This window comes from Medicago truncatula, chromosome 4, assembly GCF_003473485.1.
Source record: "Medicago truncatula cultivar Jemalong A17 chromosome 4, MtrunA17r5.0-ANR, whole genome shotgun sequence".
Lineage (NCBI taxonomy): Eukaryota > Viridiplantae > Streptophyta > Magnoliopsida > Fabales > Fabaceae > Medicago > Medicago truncatula.
Window position 1 is genome coordinate 1,997,694 of NC_053045.1, and position 14,933 is coordinate 2,012,626.

The window sequence follows — 14,933 nt, forward strand, 5'->3', positions numbered from 1 at the left end:
TGACCCGTGCCAGCACGGGGAAATAAAAAACTTTTTTGATCAATGTATAGATTTTAAATTCGATATGAAAAAAATATAATCTTAATTCTAAATATTGTATATAACGATAAAAATATTTGGATTATTATACTTGTACTAATTATTTGTAGTATAAGATGCACTCATTGTTAAACTTAGCATATGTAATTTTCTTGCAAAAATACGCCGACGTACTGTGTAATAATATTTGTTGACAAAACGTATTTTATTAATCATAAAAACTAAAAAATATGTATTTTTTTTATATAATAGTCATTGTCACATGCATACACGTAGTCGGTAAATGCAAACGTTTAATTTTTTTACGGATGTGTATAAATATAGTTTGGGCTACAGAAACGCCGATTGTTATTTGTTTTTAATTTTTACAAAACAAATGGTCTAATGTAAATATTGTATTTTAGGGTAACAACGATGTAAAAAAAAAAAGGTTCCGCAGATTGTTAAACCTGAAAAGTGCATGAATTAATAGTCAATGGCAGGAGGATCTATTTATATAGAAATTGCATGTCTGTAATGACCAGTACGCCTTATAAAGAAATTAAAAATAAAACGACTTCCAAACAATAGGCAACTTTAGTTTTATAAATTATAGCAACAACAATTCTAAAACATAACCAATGATCATACTTTTTGAAAAACTTCACGATACACAACATTTGTAGTCTCCTTACAAACATTATTATCTTCATCCACGATGAGTAGCTTCAGACCTTTTCTTGAAGTTACTCGAGAGACAGCGACATAAAGTTGTCCATGCGTGAACACAGGCTTAGGAAGATAAACCCCCACTTGAGATAAAGATTGACCCTAGCTTTTATTTATTGTCATTGCAAAACAAAGCGTCAATGGAAATTGCATGCGCCTGAATTTGAAGGGTAGTCCTGGATCACTCGGAATAAGATTCATCCTGGGAATGAATACCTTGGTACCTGCCCTTTTTACTGTAATTACGGTAGCAACTATCGTGCTCTTCCCTAGATGTGTAACTGTCAGCCTCGTACCATTACACAATCCATTGGCATGATCGATGTTTCTTATCAGCATAACTGGACATCCCACCTTTAGTTTCAACCGGTGATTTGGAATTCCATAGCTCTTAATACCATTAAGGAATTCCGTTGTGAACCACTCGCTTTGGACATCAGAATTTTCACCCGATCAACAAACAGAATCAGAGCTTAAATACTCTTTCTCTTCACCCAGAATCAGTGACATCATATATTCGTTAACATGCTCAACTGAATCAAGCGTTGGTGCGAGTATTCCCCTTTCTTGGAAAAATAGCGGGTCACCAAGGTTATCATTCAAATCGAGATACACAAAGTCTATAAGTGACATCAACAGATTTGTTGTGTCCGATATGAGCAAATCTTTAGGAATTTCTACCTTCATTTCACCATTCTCATCCGAAGCGTTGTTGTCGTCTCCAATTCAGAGTATCCACTTGCCAAAATTAGCAATTTCTTTCTGCTCTGCAGGTACCAAAGATGCACCCAATCTCATATTAACAGTAAGCCTCAACACATTAAAATAAGCCCATATCTTTAATGAATTGATTGATGCATCAACAATATCCTGCCTCGTTCCTTTTCGGACAACAGGCAATATTTGCCTGAAATCACCACCTTACACTATTGTCATTCCACCAAATGGTTTAAACTCGTTTAGGATTTTTTTATGCTTATTTAAAGATTATTCCCCCTGAAAAAGGATAAATATTAGAATTAACGCATATATATCTTGCACATTAATACATATACAATTCTACAAATGTACTTGTTGGATTCAATTAAGCACCCAAACTTAGGAGCTCCGTTGTTGACCGTCTTAGTCTATATTTTGACATCACAATGTTAGGTTTGTTCGAAGTCTAATTTGAAATGTAAGTTTCGTCAATTACCCCCCTAAAATTAACAAAATGTCAATTACCCCATGAAATTGCACAACGTTAATCAATTTACCCCCTCCGTCAAATTTTTCTGTTAGTAAACATGACGTTTTGCAAATACCCCCCCTGAAGTTTTACACTTATGTGCAAAATTTCCCCCGAACTTGAAAATTTATATATTTTTTTCTTATCCTTAACTCAAAGATATTAAAGACAAACAATTAACAGTTAAATTTAATACTTTACATGACTCTTTCATTCTTAAAGGGGTCTGTTATTTTATTTTGCTTATGTTATGTCATTTGGTTGTTCAATTCTTCATAAATTATGACTTATTTAGATAGAGACACGCCAATTCACAACAAAGTAAGCTAGAGACACTCACCCCTCATGATTAATTAATTCTAACGGTTTTTTAAGATAAGTTTGAATAAAATAATTATTCTATCTTAAAAATTGAACTAAACATGCATTTTGCTAAAGTAATATGAAGTTATTAATTATGCGTTATTTTTAGAGGATATATTCTTATTTTAAGCTTAAATATTAAAGTTAACTGTTAATTGTTTGTCTTTAATATCTTTTGAATCAAGATAAGAAAAAAAACATAAATTTTTAAGTTTGGGGGGCATTTTGCACATAAGTGCAAAACTTCAGGGGGGGTATTTGCAAAACTTCATGTTCACTGACAGAATAATTTGACGGAGGGGGTAAATTGATTAACGTTGTACAATTTCAAGGGGGTAATTGACGTTTTGTTAATTTCAAGGGGGTAATTGACGAAACTTACAATTTCAGGGGGTAATTGACTATTTACTCATAAAATCAAACACGGTTAACTTTGACTTGGATGAATCTTTTGAAGAAAAAAAAATCCAATAAAATATAATGCAATATAATTTGGATCAATATTTACATATCCAAAATAAAGTAAAAGAAAACTCTTTTAATGTTACTAATATAAAGGAACAATAGATTAATAGGTTTGATAAAAAAAAATAGATTAAACTAATAAGTATTATTAAAAAAAAATTGGAAACCCTTTTCATTTCATTTTATCACAAGTTGATAAAATTTGACACACACACTCATAAGAGTAAGATGAAGTATCAAAAAAAAAAAAAAAAAAAATTAGCAAATAATAGATTAATGTAATAAATTTGTAAAAGTTTAGTCTAGTGGTAAAAAGACATATCTTAGATATTAAAGACATATCACCAAATTAAATCAACTTATGATAAAATGAAATTGACCGCTTTTCTAAAAAAGGTTAATATAATTATTTTAAATATGTCTTTAGGTTTAAATTTTTTAAAAAAAGATCAAAGTATTTTTATTCATAAATATTTCATTTTTTTTTATAAAAAAGTTAGTAAACAACTTAATCAATTTATTCATAAAAAATTAAATACATTATACATAACAATTATTATTAAAATTTGTCATTAAGGATAATCTTCTCATTAAAGCTAATTATTATTTGAAATCTTATAATAAAATGACTTATTTGAAGACATCATTATTCATTAACGAAAATATTCTCATAAAAATTAATGTTTATTCAAAATATTACAATTTGATGACTTGTTTAGGAAGTTTGTATCGCGTTAATATTTTTTTTTGTTACAGAGGGAAATATCGCATTAATATATTTTATTAAATAATTATATTTTTATTATTACTTTGTTACTTGTATTTATTTGATTGGTTGTATATAACTTTTTTTTAAAGAAATATTGGTTGTATATAACTATTAATTATTATGAGAGAGTTCACCTTAGAATTTCTTACGTGAAAAGTGTTACCGAGGGTGTCGATAAAAACTCGTGAAAAAATAATCTAAATTCATGCACATGTATTAATATACTTGTATTATTCATGTACATGTGATATACAATAAATTAATAATTACAAATCATGAAGAAAAAGGGGCATTCACGACACGCAACATTAAAATTTCCAATATAATAAATATAATATTCAGTTTCTTTGTCATTCTTGTATTTGAAAAAAAAAAATTAAAGAAATAGTGCACTATTTCTTAATACACTAAATTCAAACGCCTTATTATCAATGTCTTCTACAATGCTCCATCATATGACTCTTCTTCCTCATAAACGACTTCTTGTGCGTCACAATTTCTAATCACTTTGTCTCCCTGTCTAAACTAAAAAAACAATAAAAGATATAAAAATAAAAGCTTTATGTAATCTAAATTAAAAATGAAACCGGCAATATATGTTAATGAGAATGAGAGATTAACATTTTTCAATCACATATAAACCAAAGTCTAAAAACAAAAACAATGAAAATTGAAATGATTATTCAAATAGGAGTCATAGAAAATAATATGAAAATAAGAAAACAAAGAACAATTCAACAAAAAATTTGAGTTTATAGAGACTTTCAGAAAATTTGTATTGCATTTTCCATGTGATGTAAAACTTGTGAGTATCATAAACAATAATTATAGGAAAAATCATCAAGTAATAACAATAATCACTCTCTTGATTTCTTCAACAAAAAAAAAATCACTCCCTTGATTTACGGATAAAATCAATGTGAAAAATATCCATTAATTTTCAAAAAGTCATACATTTGAAATCAGAAACAAAATCATATTATTTTAATCATATTAGTGCATTTTTAATGGTTTTTTTTATTATTCCTTTATTTGTTTCAAAGTCAACAAAGTTAATTATGGTATATTTTTGTTCTTCCAAAGATTTGAATATTTTTAATTTAATAATTTTTTGTGGTAATTTTCTTTGGCTAATGAGGAATTACATGAATATATATTTTTCGTAATATCAATAATAAATATATGCTAGTACTATTTGTTTTTAAGGAATAATATATGTTAGTACTAACTATTTGTAATCCAACAAATTAAAAAATAATTTATTAATCTTCTCGTTAATAATATATTAATTAGTACTATTTTCTTTCTTTGCAAAATTCTAATATATTAGTATTATTTTATGAAATCCAATAATTTAAAGACGTCATTCATAATGAAAAAAAATAATTGGACAGTTAAAATGCAATTAATGGAAATAGAATAAAGTAAAATTTAATGTGCAATAAACACCGACATTTAATTGAACGCTATTTTGGAAGTATTCATAGCGTTTTGAATAAACAATTGATTGAATTATTAAAAAAAAAAACACGAAATATTTCAATTGATTTTCGTAATCAATTGTTTTTTTGAATAATAAGTGTTTTTTTTCCTAACATTATTAATAAAAACAAATTTGAATAATTCAATCAATTGTTTTATTTTAATCTTTGAATTCAAATATTTTAATTTAAACTACTTTTTTGAAAGAATTTTAATTTAAACTATTTGATTATTAAAAAAAAATTATTTGATTCAAATTTGTACTTTTTGAATTCGAAATGTTTGATTTCTAATATAAATTCAAGTAATAGAATTTGATATTGTAAAACTTCCTTTTATACATGAACATTAAATACAAATATGTGAGGATGATTGTGGTGAGAGCATTTTGTGAAGATCAATATGGTGAGAGCATTTGTAAAAAAGAAAGGGACATGTGACAACACCAAAACAATAATAATTCATTTCCATAAAAGTCTATGAAATGGATCCTAAATTTATATTATATAGATGAGAATGCAACTAGTAACTACACTTGTTTCATACGTAACTAGCACATGCTATTGTCTAGAGATCACCTTTCTTAGAGTTTTCACTAATTCATTCACTGTGATGTTGTAGCCATCACCCATCTGCATTATATATACCATAGCAAGTTAGAATCTCCTGTTATAACATCAATATTCAATACACGATCAATAAAACTAATTAAAACGTAAAAATATTTAAATATTTTAGTAAGTGAAAATTTAAAAACACCCTATTTCTAACATTTTTTTCTGACGGTCATGCTGAAACTTATGTGAGTCTCTGTCACTTTACCTAAAAACACTAAAGTGTAAGTTAGCAAGCTACACCTACTTCATATTTACATAAAAACCATTTTCCACTATTTTAGCTTGCTAACTTGCACCTTAATATTTTGGGGTGGTGTAAATTAGCAGCCCATATATATATATATATATAGGGTGTATCAAATGAGAGCACTGTTAAAATGAGAGATGAGAGGGATACATAACAACCCTTGGATTAATCTTTATTGTGCTCCTTAATTTTAAAAACTGCAGCGTATAAATCTTTTTTCATTCCCTTTTGTGTGCTTCTTTTCTCGCCGTTTCTTCTCGCTGTTGCTGTTACGGTTTCTTTTCCAGATCTCGGGCAAAATAATTTTGTTGCATCAAATCTAATTTTTAATTAATCGAATTGCAGTTTTGAAATCACACCAAAATGAAGTTGGAAAAATATGATTTTTTTTTTCATTCTGTTCATCTTCTAGCTCCAATCTACTTTCGATTTCAAGAAGATAAGAAGAAAAAAACAATCTTTCTTTCTGCTGCTATTTGTTTAATGTTTCTGTTACCAATTAAGAGAATGTAAAATTTTCTTTCTCAATTAAAAAAATCAAAATCCAAATTTCAAATTAAAAATCAAGAGTGAATTGCAAAACTAGGAAGAGACATGACAACGAACAAAATGGATTGAAAATAAAAATCGAATTTAAAAAAGAAAAAGAAAAAGGATTTCAATGGAACATGAAGAAGAGTAGTGGAATAGGAAACAATGGAGATGGAAGGGGAAGTTAGAAAATCACATACAAAGAAGAAACGCTAACCATGAACCTGGAAAAGGAAAGATAATCAGGTAGTCACACCCCACATTAAGTGTAATATCATCTCCACCGTTCAGTTTGATCCTACGGTCCTAATTCAATGCTCTCATCTCTCATTATAAAATGTCCTCTCACTTGATATATATATATATATATATATATATATATATATATATATATATTATATATATTTACATAAGTTAGGATCCGTTGACACTAGGTGTCAATGAATTCGTTGACACCAAATCTCAACCATCAATCTCATTTAATCCAACGACTCATAATTAGTTCATGATTCTATTTCTTGGGTATTCTTTAGGCAAGACAACAAAACCCGTGCACGTGGGTACTCGCCCAAACCAACCCCGATTTGACGGATTTTCCCCGATTTGACTAGGTCTGGGTATGAGTATGGGTTTTTCCCGATTTCAAAATACGGGTACGAGACGGGTAATGCGGATATATGTATCCACCCCGAACCCATACCCAAACTCTACCCGAATGTAGAAAGGTCATGTTTTGTTTTTGTTTAGGGGGTTGATAATGATATGTCATGTTATTTGGTTTGATAATTGTCATGATATTAATTTAGCTTCTTCAAAAAAAAAAAATTGTCATGATATAAGAACTTTCATTGATAGTTAAAGGAGCAACCGAATTATTCGGTAAGGAAATTTTAAAATGAGCGCAAATTGTTGGATAATGCATTACAACATTACCATTGAAGCTTAAAAATTCACTTTTTTTATTTTAAAAAATTGATTCATTGTGGAGACGGGGATGAGGCGGGAATATCCGAACCCAATGGAGACGGGGATGAGATTCAATTTTTCATCCCCGTTAGATATGGGCAGGGTAATGAGTAAGTATATCGGAGTAGGAAATGGGGATGGGAAATGCAAAACCCGTTCCTACCCCGCCCCATTGCCTTGCCTAGTATTCTTTCTCTAATTACATGCTATTATTTTTTTTAATCATAAAAAAACATGGTTTTTTTTCTTGTTTTTTTCTTCTTACGATGATGCGACACCCACCCATGTTAATATTATTCTTGTAAGCATATCTATCCCCTCTTAGTTAATTCCTCGTATGGATTCTAGACCATAAAGACATATTATACCAAATTTATGAAAATAATAGCAACCTCACAGAAATGTAGTGAATCAAAGATTCTATGGGTGTTTTTGATGAGTTTTATTGTATTTGTGGGATTTTAGGTTTGACAATTGAGTCTTGAAATAATCCACTATATTGATCAATCATAATTTTGACAAATCACGTGTATAAGAATTCATTCATGTTTTTAACTAATGAATGCTCGTTGCTTTTCATGCTAGAAAAAAGATGTAATTGGACAAATTTTGATGAATTTTGTTGAATAAATCACATACTATTATTATATTGATCAATCTTCTGGAATTTTGATGATTTTGTTGAATAAATCATAATTCTCTCTCATTACAAGAATTTCCAAATTTTAGATCCGGGAATTTATTTATTTATTTATTTTTTAAGAAAGATCCGGGAAACTTGAAAATTGAAATTGTGTGATGTAGAAATTGGGCAAAACAAAGGTTAAGTAAAGTAGTGATCATGTGAAATTTCAAGTAAACAAATATGAGTCGTTGGATTAAATGAGATTGATGGTTGAGATTTAGTATCAACAAATTCGTTGACACTTGGTGTGAACAAATCCTGACTCTATATATGTACCCCATCCGTTCTTAATTATATGCAAATTTAATTTTCAAGTAAACAAATATCAAGAAACTAACTCTCATTGTATCAATGTTGACGAATAAAAATCTTCTTTCAACAAATGAACTCGATGATCAATTTAGGACCAAGCTAGACTCTCCAGCGAATCTTGGTTTATAAGTTTAAAGGCTCAAGTTTTTGTCGGGTAATCAAGTGTGAGTGATTATGTCCCACATCGACTAAGAATGGAGGAAATAAATGATATATAAGAGAGGGAACCCATAAACCCATTGCCTTAAAGTTTTGGGTAAGAGTGTTATGATTAAGTCTCTTATGATCCTGGACGTTTGGCCCATTGCCGCTTCCAAATTAAAGTTGCATTGAAAATGTAAAGTGACATTCATTTTGAAACAATTTTTTTGACTAAAGTGACACTCATTATGAATGAAACGGAGAGAGTAATAATATTTGATTCTTTGACTTAATTTTTTTTTTCTCCTAATAAAAGTCATTCAAAGATTGTGGAGTATCTAACTCATTTTTCTGATTGGCTATTTCATTGTTATTATTTTAAATTCATCAACAATTTTTTCTTGAAAGATTAACTATTTTAGATATCTTCTTTAAATTTACAATTTAGTAATTTGACAAAACTATCTCAAATTAATGTTCCATCGGGGGCATGAATGTATTGATTGACCAGAAAAAAATATCTTTTCAATAAATGAACTCGATGATCAATCTAAAACTCAAGTTGGATCCTTAAGAGATTTTTAGTTGATATGTTTAAAGCCTCAAGTCTATGTTTGCGGTGCAAGAAACATGTGATGATAAATGCTATAAAAATTTAAAAAAGAAATTAAACAAACATGTAAACACAAAAAGGGCATAAAAGTAAAGATAAAGGTAAAAAAAAAAAAGGGATTGATGTTATTATAAGAGTAATGATATTTGAACAACTTTTTTACTACAACTTTTGGGACAACCTTGTTGTGCTCTTTTTTTATTGGTTAAAAATAATGAAGAGAGAAAAAGAAAGAGAGAAAATAAGAAGATAATGTGAGTATGAGATAGAAAGTTGTACAAAAATGGTTGTACAAATATCATTTCTCTTATTATAAATAGGATTTAATTACATGCAAACCAAACACCCCGTTAGTTTGTGCTTCATCTTGTCACCTAACTTGAACCCAATACTTAAAATTTTGCATATAACATATGCTCCAAAATGTTACTTCTTGCATAGTAATAAAAATAGATCTACACATAGAATACAACTAGTAGTAACTACACTTGTTTCATACGTAACTAGCACATGCTATTGTGTCGATATCACCATTCTGAGAGTTTTCACTAATTCATTCACTGAGATGTTGTAGCCATCACCCATCTGCATTATATATATCATAGCAAGTCAGAATCTCATGTTATAAAACTAATTAAATAGTAAAATTTTAATTATTTTAGTAAGATAAATTTAAAAAACACCCTATTTCTAACATTTTTTCTAACCGTCATGTTGAAACTTATGTGGGTCTCATCACTTTACGTGGGATACATTTCTAAATTATAGTATCCACACTAAATTTCATGCGATAAGAAAGTGACTATTAGAGAGTGTTAAGAAAGAGAGTGTTTCCGATATTCCTATATAAAAGCCGTTATCAATCCGCATATGTTTTTTAAAAGAAAAATGAGACTCTTTTAGAGCATTATGTACCTTACAAATGATGGTGATGTCAAGGATGGATTTTCCAAATTGCAAGACACTACTATTAACTACTGAAAGATGAAGACTTGCAAGGTGGGTCAGTATTTTGAGCAAGATACCCTTTTGTTTCTCACAATGGACTATGACAAGTACATCTTTTTTTGACACTCTTGCTTTGATCTCTGGAAGAGTATTATCACCTGTTCCACAATTGTACTCATCTGAATTCACTTTGGTCCTTTTGTTGCTACAAATGTTTGATCCAGCTTCTTGTTCTAGCTCTCTCACACGTTCTGCAAGTTTTTCCACATAGTCTCTAGCTTTGTCCACGATTGAAGTGTCGTCGTCCATCTACAAGTTCATATAGAAAAATTAATTTCAAGATTTTAATAGAGAAAAATTAATTTCAAGTTTTTAATAGCTATGTGTGTGTACGAGTAGTCATCATAAGTTTGACTCTAGAGTAAAACTAAGATGAATAACTTCACTTAATAAATTATAAACAACGGATTTCACTAATTCAACCTTATATTAATGATCAAACATAACATACATATATACATAACATAACATACATACATAAACCTTTGAGTTTTTCGACAATTTTTTGTAGACATGTTAAAAACATTACTAAAAGTTTCTCGGCAAAAAATTGTCACAAAATTTGATTTATACGTCCATATTTTGTTACTTTTATCTTTAACTTTTGTCGTTTTAAAAAATTCATATTTAATTCGTTTTATGTTAAAAAATTCTAAATTTTAGTAAATGAACATTTTATAGTGTTCTAAACTTGTCTTAAAAAATCGTTCAAAAATTTAATAGTTTAAGGATAGTTAAACAAACTTTATTTTAGCAGGGACTAAAATTAGAAATAATTTTTTTTTGTAGGTACTAAAAAACCTATTAAAATTAAGTAAGGACTAAACATAAAAGTTCCCAATTTTATAGGGATCAATCAAATATTTAACCCTAAAATTTATAATATTTGATGTTTGGAAAAAATAATTTTAAATTGATGATCATTAAAGAGCGTACTAAAACACTTGTTAACAAAATCGATAAAATAATGTACGAAAACTCAGGACTTTAATTAAGTTAGAAAAAACTCGTATCATCTCATCTAAGTGTCCTTAAATCGTAAATTTTTACGTTGAAAAGTACAACCTTCAATTTCAAGTCTCTTGATTACAAATATAATTCATAATTGAATGGGCATACTTTTGCACTTGAATAGATGCCATCCACACATGGGATAGCTATCATCATTTTCATTTATTTCCCTACTTCTTTATTTTTTACGAATTTTTCTTCCTATGTTTTGTTCTCTTCTTCCTTCCTAGACAATAATTTAAAATGGAAATGGATCACCTCAATTTAATTTCTTTTTCCATTATTGAATTTTCGAAAATTGTGAGAAGATGTTAATTTTTGTTTTATTTTTCCCATCTGAAAGAGTTTGGTGGAAATGCAACTATGATTAACAGAAAAATGTTCATCAGCAATTTGAAGTTTATTCTCATGATCAATTTTCCTTAAAGTTCATTAACCATTTACCCTCAATAATATTAATAAACTATAATAACCCAAAAAAAAAATTAAAGAGAAAAATAAATGGAGAGATTTTACGGTGTGATCAAAACCGGTTAAGATCCTTTCCATTTATAATCATTCAATTTTTTTTATTTGGAGAGATAAAGACACAAAGAAATTTGAAAAAATATAAAATAATTAATGATGATGGGACCCACTTAGTAGTAGGATCCACTATCTATATTTTTTGTCTATCTCTCTCCAAATTGCATACTCCATTTATTTTGTCAAATTGAGAGGATCCTAAACCGATTGAAATCAATAGAAAATACTACTTCCACAAGTATCTTAACTAAGTACTCCGTTTGTTCCAAAATGTAAGTAAGAATAGATTAATATAAGGTGAGGTAATGTATCTGATATAAATTTTAAATCAAATACATTAATTTTTATTAAAAGATTTTTATTTATATTTTAGGACGAAGTGAGTACCGTATCATTATGACCGTTAGTTGAAAAGTTAACGGCACAAACTTTATATAGATAAACTTATTTTTTTTATGAAAGCAACCTTTTATATTTTTCCTCAAACAACAAAACTACCTTAATTATCACTCATATTCAATTGAATCACTTCAAATAAGAAAAAACACAACAATTTCGTGTATATATATAAGAATTAATTAGTAACACATATGCAAATAAATCATACCATTCATTTAAGTATATATATGTTAATATGTCAACTATATTTAATTTAATTTAATTACCAACCTTCTTTAAGCCTATGACATCTGAAAGTTCTTTCAATCTCTGTGTTATCTCCTTCTCATTGCTTTCCTTTGTAATATCTGTGGGATCTCCAATTTGATACTCATCATCACCACACACAGATTCAGATTCTCCATCTTCAAAAATGACTTTATCATGTATTTCCTATGTATAAATGAAAACAACAAAGAAAAGAGAGTTATACTCATATTCAATATGACTATGACTAACACAAAATCATGTGTAGCATATGTATTATATAATAGGTGTTGCAATTGGATTTTACCAAATCAGAATCATGAGAAGGCCAATTTTCTCCTGACTCTTCCATTAATTTTGTGAAAATTATGCTATTATATAAAGTTAATTTTGTGCCAAGAAATATATATGTAAGGTAATTGTTTGGAAGAATGAAAGTACAGTGTGGATAAGAAGAGGTGGGGTGTGGGAAAGAATGAGAGAGTGATGAAAAGAAGGGAAATAGAGATTCAATATTGGTGTTCTAAAGTGAAGGGTAGCTAAGGTTGTGAGGTGAGTAGTATGGTGCGTGGAGTAACTGATTACTTCATCATCAACTTGTGATGAGTTATATATATTCAACTTGTTAACTTAGACTCAATTACTTTTTAGAAAGAGTAGTTTATCAAGTTATAATAAAAAAGTTTATTAGATCCACCTTTGTTGGTAAACCATAATTTCTATAAATAAGTGATGGTAAGTACTTATATTTTAGAGAAATGATATTTCTACAATCCATTTTGTAATAATTTTTGTAACAACTTTTCTCTCATACTTATATTATGTTTTTACTTTTTATTTTTTATTTTATTTTTATTTTTTATGTTTTAGTTTCTATGTCAATACCTACTAGTCTTTGTAAATTTATGATTGTCCCAAAAGTTATCATCCAGATGATTGTTCAAATAACACATCTCTATTTTTTTTATAAGGAGTATCTTATGATAACTAAGTGTTTAAATGCAACCTAAAATGTAAGATCCATGGTTAAAATACTCATTTATAAAAACTAGGGATGATGTTCTATATTCCAACTTTTTCTGAGGGGATGTATATATTCCAACTTAATTAGTTAAGATTGATCAAATCGATAAGAATTCAGTTCATATCTCATAGATATCTAGGTTTGAATTATGATGTCGATGTGATGATTTCGTTAGTCGATAAATTGAAATGAACACTGTTATTTGTAATGAATGATTCATACAAGAAAGATAAGAATGCATAATTAGATATAATGAGATACTTGTTAAAGAAATAAAAATAAATAAATTGTCTGTTGAAATTTTTTTATATATTTTTATGATGTTGATTACACAAGTTCTAAAATAATTTTACATTAATTGGTTTCTTAATAAGTGTACAGAGACACTTGACAGTAATAATAAGAGCGGATAAATATGTATAAAATGTTCGTCTGAACGCTAGTTATATGAAATAGTTTTTATAACTAAATATATTTATAAACGTTTTAGGTTTTTTTATATCAATAAGAATCGAGTTCAACTCATTAATTATTTTTTGAGAGGTCAATAATTTATTTTTATAAAGAAATACTTTTAATTTCATATATAAGTCAAAATAACTACTAGTACTTTGACAGTAAATAAAAAAAAAAGTTAGTTTTAAAAAAAAAATGAAGAAAAGGATAAGCACTACTATTGTGGTATCCACCGTTATATCATTAATATTATTATACACTCGTTAAACATGCAATTTGCATCTACACCGTTCAATGATTCATAATTTTACACGTGTCAATCTGATAGCGACCATGTTTGAAGCATGGGAGGGTCGCGTGGTTCGCGTGTGTTTCATGCGTATACAACGACTTTTTCTATTTTAGTCTTTTATTTTATATTATTTTGGTCTTTCTATTTATTCATGAAAATGTTTGAAGTGGGGTTTTATTGTAGTTGTTGATGTAACCAAATAACTGAATCTATCCAATTTATTTGATGTGGAGATCTTAAATTAGTATACTGTTCATGTCGATTTACAAATCCATATTATATTATTATAATATTGGAAGAAATATAAATGTTACACAAAATAAATACTGTTATGAAAATAAGTAAATAGACATGATAATAATAGAGAGAAGGAGAAGAGGAGAGAATAGGAAAAGTATTCTTATTCACTGATGTGTATCTCAATGTTACAAATGAGCTATATTTATAGGGAAATAGAGTAGCCTATGAATTAAGCCCAATAACATAATAGTATGGCCCACTAACACATTTGCTATTTGGACATCCACTATTAATATTTATAACACTCCCCCTTGGATGTCCATTGAGGATATGCCTCGTTAAAACCTTACTAGAGAAAAACCTAATAGGAGAAAAATTCTAGTGAAGGAAAAAGAGTACAATATCCTTTTTGTGTATGATAATCTGCCTCGTTAAAAACCTTACCAGGAAAACCCAATGGGACAAAACCATGGTTAAGGGAAAAAGAGTGCAGAACACATTTATGTCTCCCTCTCATAAAGACAATCATCTATGAGACGAAGAAAGTCAAATAATATTTGTTCTAG

At 28.4% G+C, this 14,933-nt stretch overlaps 1 protein-coding gene across 2 annotated transcripts; it reads right to left on the reverse strand.

The window, feature by feature from the left end:
• Positions 1–318: 318 nt before the first annotated feature.
• LOC11434392 (transcription factor bHLH25) lies at positions 319–12,957 on the reverse strand. 2 transcript variants are annotated; one of them, XR_005645621.1, is made up of 5 exons: positions 12,663–12,957; positions 12,380–12,541; positions 10,082–10,423; positions 9,630–9,751; positions 319–325 (listed from the first exon to the last, which is right to left on the reverse strand). XR_005645621.1 is itself a non-coding variant. In XM_003604276.4 (4 exons), the coding sequence occupies exons 1-4, from the start codon at positions 12,705–12,707 to the stop codon at positions 9,680–9,682; spliced, it is 621 nt and encodes a 206-aa protein (XP_003604324.2). In that variant the 5' UTR covers positions 12,708–12,957; the 3' UTR covers positions 9,534–9,679. The 2 variants fall into 2 exon arrangements, 1 of the variants encoding a protein (XP_003604324.2); XM_003604276.4 differs by lacking the exon at positions 319–325 and having other exon boundaries at positions 9,534–9,751.
• Positions 12,958–14,933: the final 1,976 nt, after the last annotated feature.